General features: G+C 37.4%; 1 protein-coding gene across 1 annotated transcript in view; it reads right to left on the bottom strand.

Annotated features, from left to right (window-relative positions):
* Positions 1–20284, bottom strand: part of INSC (INSC spindle orientation adaptor protein) — a 92330-nt gene that overhangs the window by 34230 nt on the left and 37816 nt on the right. The window contains exon 6 of the mRNA XM_061380156.1: positions 17707–17832. Coding sequence (XP_061236140.1) covers positions 17707–17832 — 126 coding nt within the window. The remainder of the gene's footprint in view (positions 1–17706; positions 17833–20284) is intronic.

Below are 20284 nucleotides of genomic sequence, written 5' to 3' on the forward strand. Positions count from 1 at the left end.
CCATGGGCTGGGTAATTCAAACACTGCCAGTTCCCTGGGGCAAAATTCCTCAAAAATCCTCTTCTGAGCAAGGCAAAAGGCAATTTATTACAGCCTTTAAAAACACACACAATAAATTCTTCTAACATGAGCAGGAAGTCGGGGGACATGTGGTTTCTTCTGGGAGTATTGCCTAGGTGAGACCCTGCGACTTGTAACCCAGTACTTCCAGGATACAGGATGAGATGGGAGCAATCTTTAATGAGGGACAGAAAGTATCTTATGCCTTTTAATAATTTTGCTTAGAAGAAATAACATATCTAGTTCAAAAATAAATTACTAATATATTCTAGCAGCCTTTTGTTAGAATTTCTGCCTCAGTCAAGACAGTAGTATAGCGCCACGCTTGGATCAGCCAAGAAGTTCACGTTTGAGGCAGCTTCTCACTCCTGAGAGACTTAATTTTGCTCTCACACCCTGTGCTATAAAATGAAAATAAAAATCTAGTTACCTATAGCCACATAAAGCTTGAATAAATGCCATTGTAATGATGATACCTCTTATCATTAAAATAAGCAGCCATTTCTCCAGAAATTGTGAGAGTATATCCTGCCTAATCAGCAGGAAGTCCTGGTGACATATGGGATCACTTACAAAATACTGTAACAGTGACAGAGTATGTAGTTAATAAGAAGCCTCTTCTGCCTAATGACATTTTCCACCTCTGAAAAAAACTCCGAAGTGTACAAACTGGTCAAACTTATCATTCTCCCTTCCTTAAACTCTTTTTTGCCTGCAAAGCCACAGTTACTTGAGCATGCTTGAAGACCTAAAAATTTCCAGCATGGCCAAAATGCCAAAGCATCCAGGGTTTACAATGAAATGTTAATTGCAGACAAAAAAACAGGCTGGGAGGGATGGGGGGAGGAGAGAAGGGAGAGAGGAAGGGATGACAGAGGGTGCTAAATCAGTTAAAGCTGAAAAGTTTCTAGGAATTCAGATCATCATCATCATCCTCATTAGACGCATTCTTCTAATATTAGGCACTGAGTAGACATGCAAACTGAAACTGAAATCTTAGCTCAATAACACTAGGTAGACAGGAATATTCCCTTAGTTCATTCAATTCTTTCTGACACTGCAAGTCAGTCAGTTCCAAATCACTGTTCGCCACAACTATTTGTAGTACATGACTCCAAAGAAAACAATAAGAAGAAGATGACATACAGCCTTGGAGCAGCATGTTGATCAGCCTCATAGTGAATAACATATTCTTTAGAGAAATCTGATATTCCATGCACATTTTAATATCAAGGACGCCACATTACGGGGAGTTTGATCTGCTTACAGCTTATTAATATCCATTTACTTTTGGTGGAGCTGCTGTTAGCAATGCCCAAACTTTAAACATTAAAATATGTTCCCCAGGGACTTCCTTACCGCCTACATGACACATATCTGGCATTCCTCCTGTTCTCACTCCTCTCCCATACACCTCACAGACTGTTCAGACTATTGCATCTAAGGCCAGCCAGTGACTGAATCAGAAGCTGTGCTTCACTTCCATTCCCCCTTGTCCCTATGAACACACATTGCTCTTCACTTTCTCTCCAAGCTTTTAGAATCATAGAATCATAGAATTAACTAGATTGGAAGAGACCTTTAAGATCATCAAGTCCAATCATTACCTCAGGACTGCCAAAATCACCACTAAACCATATCGCTGAGGGCCTGATGCTTCCACTATTCAAGCAGTACTTTCAGGGCAGTAGGAGTAAAGGGCATTTTTCCTACACTCCCCAGAATGCTCTTGTATTAGATGCTTTTTAAGGCTTTGGAAATAATGCAGCTAAAGCAGAGGGTCTATCCTGTAGCAAAAAGGTCCTCACACTATGAGAGTTTGTTGTGAATAGGTAGATAAAAACGCAGCCTAAACTTTTCAGTTTAAAAGGCCAGTTGAGAGGTAAAAGCTGTTGGTTTAGAGAAGGCTTAGGGTGCGCATAGCTTTGGTCCTCATAGACCTAACCTTCTCGAGTCTGCTTGCAGTCTTAAATTCCAGGTAGATCTGGGCAAGCCTGAACAGCGAGGGAAACTGCTGTAATTCCAGCCTCCACTGGGTGCCACTATTGCATAACGCAATGTGTGGATTATGCTGCGTGAGTCAACAAGTTGGCAAAAACGATTTTCAACTTGCATTTCACTCTTGGAAGTTTTCAAACCACGCTCAGGGTTATCGCTCCTTTTTTATGTCTTTAAAATGACATACGATAATCTTTCTAGAGACAGAAATACAAGGAGGATTTAATTCCTCCTTCATCACTGCAGCTAAAAAGGCCCAAATACAAGAATACTCAGGTTCTTTCCAGATTTTGTACTTGAATAAACTTTTAGCTTTGAGAGTGGATCTGTTCCTCCATGCTGACTGATAATCAACTTCTCATCCTATTTTGACCTACTTTTTTTAACCTCTGAAGGTACAATAACCATACAGCTATGAGAAACCTGATCTAGTATATGTCCCTGATCACTGCAGGAGGGTTGGACTAGGTGAGTCCCTTCCAGCACAAACTATTCTATGATTCTATGATTCTCTGTCTCAAGTTCTTTGGTGACAGCTTAGCTACCCAACAATAGAAACCTTACCACAAACCCACAGGTGACCTGAAGAAAACTCAGTGAATACTCTTAAACTGTGTGCACATCAGAAGGATGGCAATAACATTGATAATACATTATCAGCCAACTTAAGGCAATTAAATGTTAGTTATATAGAATTAATACAGTTTCCACTTGAAGGTCAGTGGATATCCACAACTTGCTAGATACCAATTTTCATTGTAGTGACTTAACCTGGAATCAAAAAATACTGAAGTTTAATATTAGGAATATCATACTTTTGAAGATCCTGGACAGATATGTAGTCCCCTTAGTCTGTCTATTTCACATCGTCCCTACTCTCAGATTTTGCTTTAGATTTTCTTTTCCCAGGCCTCTGAGAAATAAATAAATAAACAAAAAAATAAATGCAATCAAAATTTCATTTCAGTCTTATCTAATGGTATATTTTGAGAGCTTACATTAAATACAACAATTTCTTACAGGCAAAAGACTGTTATAAGGAGATTTCATGCTATTCTTCTGTACTGAAATCATTTGTCATACTACTCATTTGACAGAAATGACATAAACACAGTTGTTTCAAGTTGCTGAAGACAGGGGAAGCAATATCTCAGTGTTTATGAAGCCTACCTTTAGAACTTTGGGCCTTTTTTCTCACTTTTCTCAGCACTTGTCTGGTAGACACTTAGCACTGATAAGTACAGAAATTTCTATAGCCATTGATCTCTGAAAGGATTTTAGCCTTTTCCTAGCAGAAATCCAAAATACGTTCCAAAAATTCTGCTATATTTCAACACAGATTTTCCTTCAAACAGAAGCTATGTGACTCTGCCAACAGTGGTTTTATTATCACAGAGATGGGCAAAAAGAGAGAACATGTAAACAAGTTGTCTGGCAGTACAAAGGGGTAAAGTAGGACAAAGAAGATAGAGCAGGAATAGAAAGAAATAGATTATATGACAAACCAGAGAAACCAATAGAAGTAAACAGCAAGCAGACTGAATCTTAATCTGACCCACAGTTTTCTCATAGCCAGCTAAATCACTGGCACCATGCAGCAAAACAGAACTATGGTGCAGGTCTGAAGGCAACAGACAAGCCCAATGCCCTGCAGTCTGGCCAGTCCCGCATTGCTGAGAAACTCACAAGTGCTTGTTTGTGGCTAAGGAAAAAAAAAAAGCAATTCATTTCATAAAGTAAACTGCTAAGTTCAAGAATTTCACCCAGGGCAGGAAATAGAAACATTTGCAAAACAAGGCTGAGGCAAAGGCAGCATTTCATTTTGTCATATCAGCCCTGCTCTCTTAGCATGCAGGCTGTGGTTCGTCAGACATGGCAAACTGCAGGAATAACTATCACCCACATAACTGCTCCCATTATGTCTACTTATTGAATCATATTAAAAAATAACAACAAGATAAAGCAACTATCTACCTGCTTTTTAAATGTTAACTTGGCTATTAGACATGTGTGAGTGTGAACATAAAGGATACATCACAGATGGGAAGAAGACCAGGCTTATAAATAAATTTGTGCTATCACAAAACTGGAAATTCCCTCTTTCCATTAACATCTGAACTGAGTATTTCTCAGTCGGAGAAATGTCCAGCCCTGCTTCCAGAAATCTATAACATGTATATTCTTTCCTACCTCACCAAAGGCTAGAGAAACTGCCTGTTCACAGCCAGCAGTACTTTCCACAGGGGTCTTGTTCTGACTTCAGATTTCTTACAAGCAGCAAGCAACAAGTAGTCAGGCTACCAGACGACGCCAATCTCAGCATTGCTCTCTCATTTTACTTATATGCTAGGAATTGTGGTGGGGTTTTTGTCCTATTCTTTTAGATTTTATTAATTTCCCTTATTTCGTAAACATTAATTGGGGACACAGGTTAGAAATAAAAGAACACTAGATGAGTTTTATCTCAGCTAGACATAGCAAAATGGAGCATTACTTAATATAGATGAAGATTTGTAGATAATTGACTGAGCAGAGAATGTTTTCATCACATCACAGTATCACAGTATGCTAGAGATTGGAAGGGACCTCAAAAGATCATCTAGTCCAATCCCCTGCCAGAGCAGGAACACCTAGATAAGGTTACACAGGAGCGTGTCCAGGCGGGTTTTGAATGTCTCCAGAGAAGGAGACTCCACAACCTCCCTGGGCAGCCTGTTCCAGTGTTCTGTCACCCTCACTGAGAAGAAGTTTCTTCTCAAGTTTAAGTGGAACCTCTTGTGTTCCAGTTTGTACCCATTGCCCCTTGTCCTATCATTGCTTGCCACTGAGAAGAGCCTGGCTCCATCCTCGTGACACTCCCCCTTTATATATTTATATACACTAATAAGGTCACATGTATGTGATGATGTCACCACGTGCAGAACTTGCATGGCTTTATCTGCTCATCGTCATGTGATAAAGCCTCTGGTGGCACAGGACTTCAGCTTCAGGCTTAGGAGCAAGTAGCTCTGCATCGCCTTGTCAGATCAAGGCTGTCACGCACTCCTTTCAGAAGGGGCTTCAGTTTCTGCTCTATGAAGGTAGAGTGACTTATTGATACTTGTATGAGAAATTTAAGCTTCCTGACAACAGTGTGCTACCTTCTTTACATTTTGTGCATGCCAGGGTTCTGGGACTATATGCTGAAAATGAATGCTTTACTAGGATAGCAGAGATTGATGCTAAGAGCATGGTATAAATTATGCCAGTATAGCTAAGTTTATTTTAAAATATCCATCAGAGATATAGTTGTTTCTCAGAAAATAACCCTCCTTTCTCTTTTACTTCTTCATTTTTATCTGTCTGGGTCTGGAGGATGACAGCCTCTGTTAGCATAGAAAAACACACACAACAGGTTTCTTACGGCCAGGTGTATCACTAAGTAATGCAGCTATTACATGCTAACTGTCATCTTGCTGTGTAACAGTGCATGTTTTGACCTGTGTGCTTGGCACGAGCCAGAGGATATGGCTGCAAAGATGAGCATGGAAGCTTAGCGTAGAATCTGCAGAACCAAAACCATTAAGATACAGCTCTCCTAAAACTGAAGAATGCTCCTCCTGAAGGCAAGAACAGTGACCTGTGGTTCTAAGTTATCTGAACTTTCTATATGTTTGCATTGTATATGAGAAGATACTGGTAAGAACTCTGCCCATACCATTTTTTTTTCTCTCCTAAACAGATTGATTTATGTGCAGATTTCTCCATTGTAACATTTTCACCCATTTATTCCTATTTCAGGCCTAATCAAAAGACTGGATTGGATACTGAAGTAGTCGCTCCATCGCAGAAGGCTACTAGGTTGGTCAGGCAAGACTTGCCCTCGGTGAAGCCAACTTATTGGAGAACTTTTTATGCACCTTCTTTCTGAGAGCAAAGTGACAAAGATGAGCTCTTACGAAAACTGGAAAGACTTACCAGAAAGACTTCTACTGTCTTAATTTAACCTGATGGTTTCATAGGGATTCCTTCTGCAAAACATCATCTCAGGTGAAGTTCCTTGTCAGATCAAACTTTTACTTGAAGTCTACAAGCTAGTGGAGTTAAAGCCAGCTATGCACAAGGCCCAAGACAATCTTCAGGACTCCAGATAACTTCAAAATTAAAGAATAACACTAGCAACTCAGCTCAAGCTTCCAGTTTAAGTTTATACCAGCCCTGATTAATCTGTAGGTTTTATCTACCTATCAATGCACAGTCTGGAGAGGAAAGCCTGATATTCTATGACACGCAGGAAAGCATCTCTGAAAATTGAGAATGATTTTGCATATCTGTATGCCCTGATCCATACAGAAGCTTGCTTATTCATTCCCAAGAACTGCAGATGAATAAACTGAAAGCCCTCTGAAAAACAAAAGCTCTAGACAGTACTGGCAAGGGCAGGAACAGCCAGTGAAAGAGCCATTGTCTGGGAACTTAATGATAGGCAACAGAAGTAATATTCAGATAATATATGAGCAATGCTGTTAGATGTTTTGTTTTTTCAAAACCAGGCTTATCATCTTAAACGGATGAGATTGCTCTCCCAACAGCTCTTTCAATGTTTTCAAAGTTGCTTTATGAAACATGAAAGTTTTAGTATAAATCAGGCAGAGTGCCAAATCTAAGTGGTTTCCTGCAAACAGCCTAAGCAAAAAAACCCATTATACTGATGCACAAACATCACCTGCCGTTATTGTTTAACCTTCACTTTTTTTTGAGAAATACAGAAAAATTCTGAGAAATACATACCATGGGTGAGCTTCAGCTGAGCCACATAGCAGCTGTTAGCTCAATACTAATGTGAGGTAAGAAAAACACAAGTAACTTCCTTTGGTTTTGTTAGGAGCACATGCAGGATACTTTACATGAGTAATTCAATACTTCCAGTCCTGACTTAAAATGCATATCACAAGTAAAGGATACTGAGTTGCAGCTAATTAGTCAATGAGCTCACACTGATTTTGATTACTCTGGGGAAAAACTCAGCTTCAGTAAGAGCTAGCATTTGGCCCATGTGCCAGAGTCAGCATACACCAATACCAATAAAAAACCCTGAGATAGCTTTGTGTTTATGGTAATGCTGTTCAGGTGGAAAAATTAAACTATTAGTAACTCACTTAAACCAAGCAAATCTACTGGTGGAATGTTTAAGAGTGGCCAGAGTTAGAACTGGTCAAAGCTCTTTTTATAAAAAAGTTTTGTGAACGTACTTTTCCCCTATTTTGTAAGGCGTTTTCTCACTTTGTTGCAGTGACAGGTACTGGAAAAGAAGAAAGAAAAAGGGGGTTTTGAAACATGTATTTTGGCCATAATTTTAGCAACAATGGGTGGAAAGAAACAAAAACCACAAGCAAATGTACATGTATTAAATGAGATTTTGGAAAACACAAATGTGTGAGTTTCCCTCTCAGTAACATATCCAGAGCTTGTGCATTTTGTGAGCAGAGCTGGGACCAGGTTTGCAAAGATTCCTTAGTACCTGCAGCTAGAAAATTTCCCAGTTTACACCTGCACTGAACGCTGTGTCACAGCAAGCTCTCACAGCTTCACTGCCTAAGCACGTGTGAACATTTATAAGTTCTGTGATGCAAGAGGCTTCTTAACTCCATGTTGAACCCAAGGAAGGGTAGTAACATGAATGGGAATACAAGAATTATAAAAGTAGTTTTGGAAAAGAGCCAACATCTAAGTTGAGCATAAGCTGAGGTTTATACATTTTGCTAGTTTGAACTATTATGAAAACAAACCCAAGGAAATGGTCAAGATGAGAAGCTAATTCAGAATATAGATTTTCTTATAAAGTGAAACAATTTTCTGCAGTGCTCTCAGGCCCTGACTTGTCACCCCAAAAGATGACCAATATTCATAACCAGATCAAAGTAAGCCAGTCACTCTGCCTAGCAGCCTCCATCTTGTTATCCTCTGGTACGATTTAGATCAGCTAATTTATGGATGAGTTAAAAAACTACAGCAGATCGATAAGCAATCTGTTTCCAACTGACATACCCTAAAGAAAAGAAATCTAAATCACCTGGCACCAGGAGAATGATTTTTTATTTTTGGTCATTCAGTATTTCTGTAAGTACAGTTTTATATTAGTGAGGAATTCTGTAGCTGCAGTTAGGATGAATGAAGAAAGGATTTTCTCCTTTTGCTTTTCAGTAATGTGAACCCATGAGAGCCCAGTGTTTCAAAATTAAATGTGTGTAAAAATATTGAAAGTCAATGTTATGCAAACAAGAATAGATAGACAAGGAGCCACACAGAGCACTAGAAAACTTCAAGTGTCATAGTTAATTCAAGCAAGAGAATAAAACAGTCAGAAGCTTTAGAAAGGAAAAGAATGCCAGTACTGAATTCTCAGGCTTCAAAGACATTTAAATCCCTTTTGTTTAACCAAATCTATGTATGTATGCTTTTCTTCATGCAAAAAAGGAAAACAGTGGGGGCTTAGGCGAGCTTGAATGTCAACCAAACAAGAGATGAAGACTGAGCAGTAAACTCTTTGGACTTTTCTAATGAGTCACAAAAATCATCATCAATACTGAGTCATGAAGCCTACAGCAGGATGGGTCATTTGGAGCAGCATATCTCATTTCAGCAGAAATTCTGCAAGGGGGTTGCTATCTCATGAGTCTGTCTCAATAAGTATTTTCACTTGTCTCTTCTCACACTTTCCTGTGGCTACAGCTATGTTCTTTAATACACACAACATAAGCACATTCTGTGTGTGTGTTTACATATGGATAAAATGCAGATACATTGTGCAACAGTTTCCTGCTGAGGGAGAAGAAAAGAAGAATTATGAAAGCCACTCATCTAACAAGTCTTTCTGTAAGGCTGTCTTTTCAGTTTCTTTTCTGTCTCCACCAGGGAATATCAAGAGGAATATTTGAGGTCCAAAATAGCTCTCTCCCTGTACTTTTTTTAAATGCTTCAATTGATTCTCATTAATCTCTGCCTTCAGCTTAGGAGCTGAGTAAGCTGCTTCTTTCATCTTAAAATTAAATTTGCTTGATAGATTATTAGTATTATTATTAGGTAGGGAAAACCCACCTGTCATTTGATGTGTTGGCTTCTCTTCTTTCAGATGTCATTCGTGATCATTTGCTGCCCTGATCATTATCATTGCTTTAAGCAATATTTTAAATCATTACAAAAAAAGTCATCATCTGGTGATTTCCAAATTATTTTTCATTTATAAAATTCTCTTAACATTCTGACTCCTGAAACATAAATTTAGAGCTATTTGGAGTGCTTTAAATAGAATACTTAGTGAAACATAAAATCAATAGATAGCATAAAATACCAACATAACTGAGTGCAAAAACCATGTGTAAATTATATGGGAGCCAAACAAGTGCAGAGTGGTAACCTGGCACCTGCTCAAATCTTCAAAATTATGTTGGAGGGAATGGCATCCTGCAGACACTGCTCCAATTTGATCTTGCACATTGAAGCACACCCCTCAGTAACTTGACATAGTTTGAGGACATTCCTTTTCAGCTTTCAAAATCTATTTCAGTGAAACTTACCATTTTAAAACAAGAAAAAAAAACCAACAACAACAAAAAAAACCCTGAGGAGTCTGTCTTTTGCACCTCAGCTAAAATAAAAGAAGTGTATAGAAAGGCAGAGCTGAGGGGATAGAAGAGAAATTGTTCCTCCTACAGTGACTGCATCATATAGGGGAACCGAAAGCCAAAGTACACCTAACAGCTCTCTGCATGAACATTGCTCTGAAGCCATGAATGAAAAATACAACAGAGCAGTGACAAGATTTACCCTGAGCACATTACTGATAACAGCTGAATCCCTCTGCAATGCCTCCTCCTGATTGGGTCTTACTGAAACAAAATGCCACACCACCGCCACCACCACCACCCCCCAAAAAAAAACCAAAACCAAACAAACAGAAAAACAAACAACCAAACCACTCCCCCCCCCCCGAAAAAAACACCAAAACTAACAAATCAACCAACCAACCAAAACCCCAAACCCACAGAACAAATAAAACAGGGCTGCTTTGGTTGTTACATAGATTTTGCACGCTGACATATTATCCCAGGTCCATGCTTAGGCAATATGCCACTTTAAGCACAGGACAAAGGGTAGCAAAGCCTAAACCTGTGGGTGACAAGGAAGGATTTACACTGAAGGCAAAAGACTTAAAATGTTCATAGCTGGGTTAGAAGACAGCTTGTGCTTTTGCTAGCAATGTATAGACAGACTTAGTATGTCTATAGCCTGCCTCTTGCACCCCTGTTGAAAAGACAAGGTTTACCAGAAAGGTGTCATACCTGTTTGATCTGACTGAAAGTTTTGCTTTTTAGCACAGCATATGTTCAGTGATCACCAAATGAATATTTACTCTGTGAAATTTATTATAGCCTGAATCCTGTCATGAACGAATCAAATGTGCATCCCTTTTGACATTTTTAAGAGGTAGTGGTTTATCTTGCTTAAGGATAAGTGCACGTGTATAAGTTTGCAAAGCCTGTGCCAGGGCTGATATCTAAATGAGGATCTACTGATAAAAGCAGAATCTGTGTCCTCCAAAGGCAGCAATTCACCAGCTCCTTCACTAAGTCTTACATTGTCCTATGTTACCAATATTATCAAAATGTTTATCTCTAGTGCTACACTTGCTGGCTCCTTTCTCTCTCTTCTAAAATCTATAATACAATTAAATGAAACAAGGTTTGTAAGGAGACATAATATCTTTTATTAGAGCAACTGATACATATCTCTTTAGACCATCAGGGCTACAACACCACAACCACTATGATTTAATTAGTCATTTAACAGAATTGAAATAATGGCAGTGACCTCAGCCAGAGCTTTTTGCGTATACTTTGATCTGGCAATGTCCCATAATCCTGCACTAACATGTCTGTCTTTATTCAATTCCAAGTCTCTTGAATAAGTCCATCAAAACAAAACACGTTTTTTCTCTTTGCATGGTAAAATAGGTATTATCATAAGGCAAGCAAATTTTAATCTGCTTTGTAAGTGGCAGAAGGTTTCCGACAGACCGAATGATACTGCCAACATTATCCATCACTGGTTTGGGGGTTTGGGGTTGTTTGGTGGTCTTTGTTGTTGTTGTTGTTTGGGGTTTTTTGCTTGTTTGTTTGGGGTTTTTTGTTTCTTTGTAGGTTTAGGTTTTTTTTCCCCTGTTATTTTCTTTGGTGGGAGGCTAGGGGCAGAGGAAGGGAGAACTTGAGGGGTGTCAGGTGGGCTTTGTTGTTTGTTTGGGGTTTTTAGACATGTTTTCATACCGGTTTTCAGTATTTCATTAATATTTCCATAACTTCCAAAGCGTTTTGTCCCAGAATTGCAGCCTGTCACAACTGATGCTGGTCAGATTCTGCAACGACCTAAGAAGTCTTGCTACATTTCCTTGAGATTGTGCTGGAAAAAAGCTGCATTTACTAATACATAGCAGTGTAATCAGGAGGTAAAACTTGAACCACCACCTAATATATATGAAGCCAGCAGTTGAGGAAGGGCAGCTCCTGCACTCTCAGATATGATTTAATGAATCTTGCAGGGGCTTTGACAGAAATGTAATTTGCCAAACCCAGCACATTTTTCACTGCCAATTAATTAAACAGCCTTACTGAGAAGAAGTGTCCAGTAAATTAAAGAGCTGCAAGCCTAGAACTTCACATTATCTAATTGTACCACAAATACAGCCACTGAAACGGATTTACCTGGTTATCAAAAAGGCTATGTGAAAAGCAGCATTCTAAAAGTGTTGCTCCACACACTATTCCTGTACATCTACATTCTTCTATGACCTACACAATTACTCAATGACAACATTGAGACACAGTTCCCAGCTACAAAGACACCAAGTTTCATTGTGTTTTGCACTGCATGTCTCAAGTTGCCTGAATTAGTCTTTAAAATATTATCCTCCCCTCTCAAAATCCAGAACAAAAGAAATCTCTTTATCCATTCCTGCTTACTATTCAAAACTCCACAAGTGTGATTTTAAAGCCTGGCTACAAACTGCCATGGAATATGAGCCAAAACAATGTTCTCTGGTGGAAAAAGGTGCATTATGCAAACCAAAGGAGTTGACTCTCCACCCAAAGGGCTGTAAAAGGAGCACATCATTTGAACTTTCCATGTAAATCATCTCACATGTTCTTATAGCACATAAGCCAATGTTCTGTGCTTTTAAGCATGCAGAAAATTTCAAGTCTCTTTCCAGTTGTTTGGGAAGCTTTACATTTTTCCTGTCAACAAGCAGTACTTCAAGAAACAAACAAGGACAGTCCTCTTCATAAAACAGTGTTGAGAATGTTTGTCAACATGACCCATGAAAAACTTGGAATGAATAACTTTACACGTGGCTTGGTTTTGTGGAAGGTAAGGGTCCCCTTAACAACTTATCACTTTCTATGTCACAAAGTTGTTTCATCATATAATAGGTACTATGAAAATAAACCCCCTCATTATTGTGGAGCACTCACATGCTGTGACAATGAAATCCATGGGCCACCGGCTAACTTTTGTGTCCAGATTTTAGATGTGGTGACTCTCATACCAGGTCATTCAAGCTCCCATAATCAAAGCCTTCTCCATAATTCTCACCTCTGTGTCGTACTGCAGCTATACAAACTTTAGTGGGTTTAGTAGCTGAGATTTAAGGCAACACACACATTTAATCTGCAACAAAACTCCAAAGTGGTTAGAGCTCAGTGAAGCTATGTATAAGTTGTAGTTGCAGGTTCTGTAACAAACATTCTCACCAAAAGCTTGTTTTTCAGATGTATCATCGACAGACTACATCTCTGCCATGCAGAAGTTATTATTGCATATAATATAATGATTGCTGTTAAAAATCAGACTGTGCTCATCATGAACAATAGATTTAAGGTCACTCATGATTAAGAAGTCTTCATGAAATTCATAGTTTCCCAACCACAAATATTGTACACTTTTAACCTGCTTCCTCCTTTCTCCAGATGCTCTTCCTGGAGTTTAGTAATTTGATATAATACTTTTTAAATAAAGGATTCAAAGCAATTTCTAATCTCTACCTAGACAATTTTGCTTAAAGCACAGCGATAAAAGCTGTGTCATTTGTTAAAAAGAAGGTTTTATTAATGAAAGTAACAAATACTGTCATCAGTCTTTCCCGAATACCTGCTCTTTAAGAGTTGATTCCAGGTGTCTTGCTTTCTGAAGTAGTTTAAACAGTGTGTACACTGCACAGCATTAATATTTAGGCAGCTGCTAGAATATTTGTTTAAATCATTATGGTTTTGTGGCAGTTGAGCCTTAATCAAGGTCCCAGCTGACTTGCAGCTTCTTAATGTAATAACGTTACACATGCATGGTGAAAAATGCAGTGCATTGCACTATCCCTTTGCTATTTATGTCTGAACTAATTCTATGCTTTTTTAATTGCAGCAAGAAGCTTGCCTCAGTGAAAATCACACAACTGAGCTTCAGTGTAGGGCAAAAATTGGAAAGCCATCTAGCACCAGCCAATAAGTATTATATGGACTAATGACTAACCTGTAGCAGAGAAAGTGCCACAGCCTTTAAAGTCATCATATGTATAAGAGACCCTCTGTTCAGAGAGTTCTGCAAAACAAGGACCTAATGCAGCCTCCAGGAGGGAAAGGGCTCAAGAACTCCTTTAGGCAAACAATGTGCTAAAGTTGTGCCATTATTTCAAATACAACTCCCCTTTCCAGGCAACGTTGCTTCATGTTGAAGACAACGTCTGTTAGATTGAGTGTCTTTACAATTAAAGTGGTATTTGAAATACAATTATTTCAAATGTAATTTGCAGGATGTACACTATCAGACCGTCAAGATTTTATTTTTTTTTTAATTTTATTTTTTTTCACCTTAAGTTTCGTGAAATGCACGTTAACCTTTTCCAGCTCTTCAACAGTTGATCCTACTTGGGAAATGCTGAGGTGACTTAAGTTTTCAAAGTGCACTCATGAAGGTTCAGATATTCTTTGTTGTAGAAACCTCAACAAACAACTATATTGAAAACACATCACTGTATTTCTGTCCTAAATCTCAGGGCTGAAAACAAAACCAGGCCTGCGTGTGCAGTACTAACATTGTTCTTCCATTTTCCAGTCATGCTAATCTTCCCCAAACTCCTTGCAGTTCTGGTTTTCGTGATTTTAGCTATTTCCCTGTATTGTCTATTACCTCTACTGTATATTATCTCTGCACAAACTCTGGAATGCCTACACAGAGAATAACCATCCTTTATGATGCAGTGAGCTTTATCCTAAAAACTTTACATGCTCAAGTGCCACAAGGCACAGATAATAAAGCTTTCTCGGGAACAAGGACTGGCAGCTATAGTAGTAATACAAAGGAGGAAAATTCTGGTTGCTTTTCCACAATCTCTCCACTCCTCTCTGAAGTGAGACTGATCAGGCAACTGAAACCGAAAAAAATTATCTCAAACCTGCAGGTGTCACAGTGGATTATGAAGTTAAATTGCACCAGACAACTAGACATCTATAAACAGCTTGAAGCACCAAAATTACCACTTGTGGAGCACAGTTTATGTAGCACAAGATTCATTTACACACCTGTTTCTTCACTGTCTTTCTGTTTTAATTGTACAATTTGTTACTGTTGAGTTCCTGGAGTTCTACAGTTCAGTATACAGCAAAGTAACAGTACGTTTTCAAGAGCCAGTAAAGTACTTGCAAGTGAAGTAACAACTACTCTAAAACTGTCATTTTAACCACGCGATTTTGCATTATTGTATACACAGCCAACTAGATTCATCTAAAAGAGTAAAAGCTAGTCATTGCAATGACTACTTTCTCACTGTAATTACAGCAAAGATCAGCTTGTTGGCAAAAAAGTAATAATGTTATTTTTAAGTGAACTGGGAAGGGAGTGGTGCACATACATATTTAAAGATGCGTGGCTGGGAAGGACAAGAATTATTTTTAAAAAATTAGAATCATATTTTTTCTTAAAATAGGCATTTTTTTACATCTTTAGAAATGAGCACTCAATTTTTAATTCTTTCATTAGTAAATGAGAACAGTATCTCCCCGTTGCAATCCAAAAAAATCACTACAATAAATGGTTTAAGCCCAGTTTAACAGCAGCCACGTTAAATTTGCACTAATTATAAAGAAAGTCTAGCATTCAACAGTCTTAAAAACCCAAAGAAAAAATGTTAAAGTACTCTCTACTTGGATTGCCTCTTATGAATTACTGGCTTCCTTGCTTGCTTTCTAAACAACCATCTACATTAATATAGGTGTTCTTGTTGCCTCCTTGCATTGCTACTGAATTAGCAAGATCAAAGTGCATTGGATAAATAAACAGTATTCCAGACATCTTTAGTAATTAAGTGCTGCAATTGCTGTAGAAAATATTCCACCCCTTTTAGTTCATCTACCAGACAAATGTTCCGTTAGAAACAAGAGCTCTTGCTGCTTTCTTTCAAGTGTTCTTTTAAACACTTTAATCATTATGAAATCTCACTGAAAAATGAGGTGGTTTTGTTGTGTTTTGTAGTTTGGTTTTTTGTTGTTGTTGTTTGGTTTTTGTTGGGTTTTTTTGTTGTTGTTTTGTTGGTTTTTTTTAAATCTTGGATTGCCTAATCTGAATTGTTTGGAGTCCAAGCTTTATTTCTGTCATAAAACATCAAGTTCAAATTGCACTGATGTTGTAATGCACTAGGTGGCATAATGATATTCACATTAGAGCAGATTAAATGCTTCACCACCACTCAGGATTTAGTTGGATAACAAAAGCTGTCCTTTCTGCCAGACAAGAAGTTCTATGTTAATTTCTGTAATTATAGGAATGTTAATACTGTTAACCCTCTTTTTTGTTCTCTGCAAAAGTCCTTCAAATTTTGAAAGGGAAAAATTGTTCTTATTTAAAGATGACAATATATAAATTAAAAAAAAAAAAAAGTACTTGTGACATCAAAATACTGGTCATCTGTTCCATGCACTTTCCATAGTTTCCCTATGGTCAGAATATCTTGTTGCTTCTAAATAGTTACACAAGAAGAGTGAAAAGAGTACAGAGAATAGTAAAACTCTCTTGTTTACTATCCTTCCTCAGCTCTATAAACTGGTAAACCTTTGATGTCACTAGCTGAAAGACTATTTGGAGATTATTTATCATGACTCTTATCAGTGTTGTTTAACTTCCATTAGCATTTAGAGGGACATTAACCTCCTTGTAGGGAAAATTCGTTTCTTTTGATATATGAAATATCCCATTCTCCCCCACCAGAAACTCAAGCATGTACTGGACCCATGGAACATATAGATCCTCAGCAACAACATTTTAGGCAAAGAGGTTAGCAAAGTAATAATCAAAAACTCCCATCAGATTTGTCTGTTCTGTTCAGGTGAGTAGGATTAACATCCCACTCCTCATGCTGCAGACTCAGGTTTTGCAAAGATGTGATTTAAGAATTGAAGGTCCAGCTGAACTGAACTACTAAAACCAGAGGTAGGAATTTTAGTTAAAAATCCTTTAAACCCTACTCCAGTCTTGATTGTGACAAAGTTTACCGTGAGCTATTTTACTTGTGACCAACATTAAAGTAAATCAATGACATACGAGCTTGACAGTTATCATTTTTTCTATGACTCTTGTTTCGTCAGCTTTGATATGGGCCACATTAAATGCATGTTGATGTTGCCAGGAATTGGACCAGGTGAGCTGAATCAATCTTTTTCCACTTCTAACTCTTAATTCCACTATTATAATGGACATAATGAAAGATACTTTTAGACTGATTCTGGTGTCAGTCTGGACCAGCATTATGTCAAAAATTTAAGTCATCTTCATTTACTGTAAGCTGAGAATTGCTTTTTGCTGCAGATGTTGTGTCACAGTTTGCTTGAATTCTGGACAGTAAATTACACAATACTTCAATGTAAAGTGGCAGCAAAATCATTTATCATTAACTTGAAGAGGCCATTATTCAGCTGTAGAAGATGACTGTTTTATGAATACAAAGGGTGAGATCATTATTTAGTGACCAGAAGTGTTCCTTTTCCAAAACACAGCAGTATGTGGCAAAAGCGAGAAAGGAATGGGGCCTAAGAAGATGATATGATTTTATCTGGATAATACTTTGATGTTTGCTGTCCCAATTAGCTTTTCTGAGACTTGCTGCTAATTAGCAGACATTTTTCTACTGTCTAACTGCTGTAGCCATTTTAGCTCTTTCTGTGCAACTACAACTCTGGCAAATCCCTGCAGTTCCACAAACAGGTGCCCTACTTGAGCATCATGAAAGGATTTAAAGAGGTATAAAGTTTTCTGTCTTACAAGGTTTATTTAAAATATATGAGTTTCTTTAAAAAACATTAGAAAAAAAGCACTTTGGCATAGCCACTAACATGTTTACCTGTTTTATGAAGGTTATCCCCACTTAGAAAGCTTGATTGTGCAAGAAACTGATTAAGATAATGACATTACTGCGAGTAATTTTGTAAAGACTGAAGATGGTTCAGCACAGAAAAACTGAGAAGAGTATGGAGCACAGTACTGAACACCACCAAGCTATCAATTCCTAGAGATGATTAAAGACAGCACTTTTCTGTTTTATGGTGCAGTCAGCAAAGAATCCAAAGCACCTACCTTTTCCAGCTGGTGCATCCCTTCCTCTACACAGCAAACAGATGCCAGTGTTCTCAATGTCTGGGGATAAAGGCACCTGAAACAATCCTGGCGACAAATCTTAAAAAGAGCAACTACACCTCCTTCCTGCAGAGGAAAAACAAAACAAACAAACAAACAAACAAAAAAAAAAAAAAGTCAGAAAAGCAGCACTGAATATTTCTCTAGTATTAAAACAGGATGGGGACAGGGAGAAGATTCTTTTAGTAATTTATCCAAATTAGCTATCATTACAGCACCAACAAAGAGGATGTTAAGCTCACACAGAGAACTCAAGTTGATTAATGCTTATACACTAAGCAATGAAAAAGTAATATAGCCTCAGTGGGAGGTGTGCTTAAGTGATTGACTTTTACCAATCACAAGCACAATTAAAGTAAAGTTGACATTCATGCAAAAAATTACAAAGAATTGTCAACAGGCAGCAATTAAAATTACGCGTGGTAGTACAACCATATGCTATTATTTTAAAACAGATTTTTGTTAGCATATATTTCACATTCCTCTACATTTCTGAACTGCATACAATTTAAATGAGAAATATGAAAGAGAAGCTCATATGGTTTGAAGAGCTACTGAAAATAAGGTCAATATAGGTGTTCCTATACAGTTACAATCTATATTTTCACACTGTAATACATAAAATTTGGACTGCTAAACATTTTTTCTGTAACTACAACAATCATGAGAAAGACTTGAGTATATATACATCCATAAAGTAGCTGTCCTTAATCATTTCCAACATGAGTTGTAAATATATATGTTAGCAAAGTTCACAATAAATAGATATCATTACATATAGACAATATAGGCACTTCATGTGCTATTGGTTGGGTTTTTTATTGTTGTTCATTTCAGAATGTTATGCCATCAGGTAGACTACAGATGCCTTATGTAAGAGCAGACATACAATGAAGAGGAAAGAATTAAAAAAAATTAATCATAGATGAAATATCTCAGACTAAAATATTAGGATGAGAGTAGTAAATTAAAAAGTTGAAATCATGGGCCAAGTGTAATATATACTCTTCTTTTTAAGTCTGTTTCATTAGCCTCTATAAGTACTTTTCAGATTCACAGAAATAATCTTTTTCTCCTCAATCATTTGTGATATTTGAAAACTCAACAGGACATACCAATATAAAACCTCTGGACTCCAATTTTGATTCCATTCACTTTTCAAAATTCTACTAAATTTTTTTTGTGCAACAATACAGTAAAGAATAATAGAGCAAGCACAGTAATCTGTTCAGTTTAACAAAAAGTTATGCCAATTTACATGAAAATTAGAATTAGACAAAATTAATACATCAATATATTTTTAAGATAGAATTTTTATATTATGTCTTTGCACACATACATGCAATTTCTATGACATCAGTGAAAGCAGTAGGCTTACTGAGGTTTGCTTAGAGTAGAATTTGTTTCTGGAACTGTAAGAAGTGCACATGTATCCCTATACTGCTATATAGACAGTACACAAGCAAAAAAAAAAAAAGTGTGCTGTTTTTTTCTTCCACAAAAAATATTGATGTTTCACCCAAGCAGTAATTATCTATGAAAAATACAGAAAATCAGCTATTACAGTGTTGTCCCCAAATCTAAAATAACTGGAGATTTTATTTATTTATTCTCAGTTTGAAAGTCCTCACAGATCAACGGAATCAGAGGTTATCCAATACTCTGCTTTGGTAGTAATAAGCAGAAGTTAATGCACAACACTAGTAATGCTCAAGTGATGTTGGCACATTTGCTTCAAGCTTTCTGTATGACAAATGATGATCTGCTTTTGCCACTGATGGACAGGAAGTGATTTATTACTGCATTTGTCAGTGGTAGATCTAAACGGTTTATTTTGTGCCCTATGTGCCATTACTAAGCTGTAAAATACTGATCATGAGCAAATTAACCTAGAGAGCTAAGTAGGGAATATGGAGAAAATACCAACTGATTTTCTGGCTTGTCAAAAACACTCCCCTCACTGGGATCTCTGCATTCCTCAGGATTTATTCACCTTTTTCAAGATTTGTTCCCTGTGTTTTCTGCAATGATGACAAAACTATTCCTTCTGACAGGGCTACATGAATGGGTCAGATGGCTAAACAGTACCAATCAGACAAAGGAATGTTAAGAACACCGAGCTTTGCTTGCTTTGGAGATTAACTTGCTCCTTTCCAAAAGCTATCAAGGTGTCTAAGCATGTTTTATTTATCCTTTACAGAATACTTGGCATTTCCAAGTTTTGACCAAATGACAGATTTGCAGCTCTTGCTGTAATTCAAGTTTCATCTGGGACAGGCTTCACATACTCTATGAAGCAGTATCTGAAAGAGAGGTGGGAGAAGAGGCATTCAACTCTAAACCATAATATTTTTCAGTTTTAATCTGAAATGATTCAAAGTACAATAAATTCTCATCAAACCTTTCCTCATGATGGAGGACAATATTTATAATAAGCTTGAAAGATGATCACCAATGAAATCTTCATAGTAACTATTTTCTAGAAAAGGAAGTGACATAAAAGAATGCTAAAATATAT

Source organism: Neopsephotus bourkii, unplaced genomic scaffold, assembly GCF_033783945.1.
Source record: "Neopsephotus bourkii isolate Nb327-2 ecotype Australia unplaced genomic scaffold, CSIRO-AGI_Nbou_v1 NB_1792, whole genome shotgun sequence".
NCBI lineage: Eukaryota > Metazoa > Chordata > Aves > Psittaciformes > Psittacidae > Neopsephotus > Neopsephotus bourkii.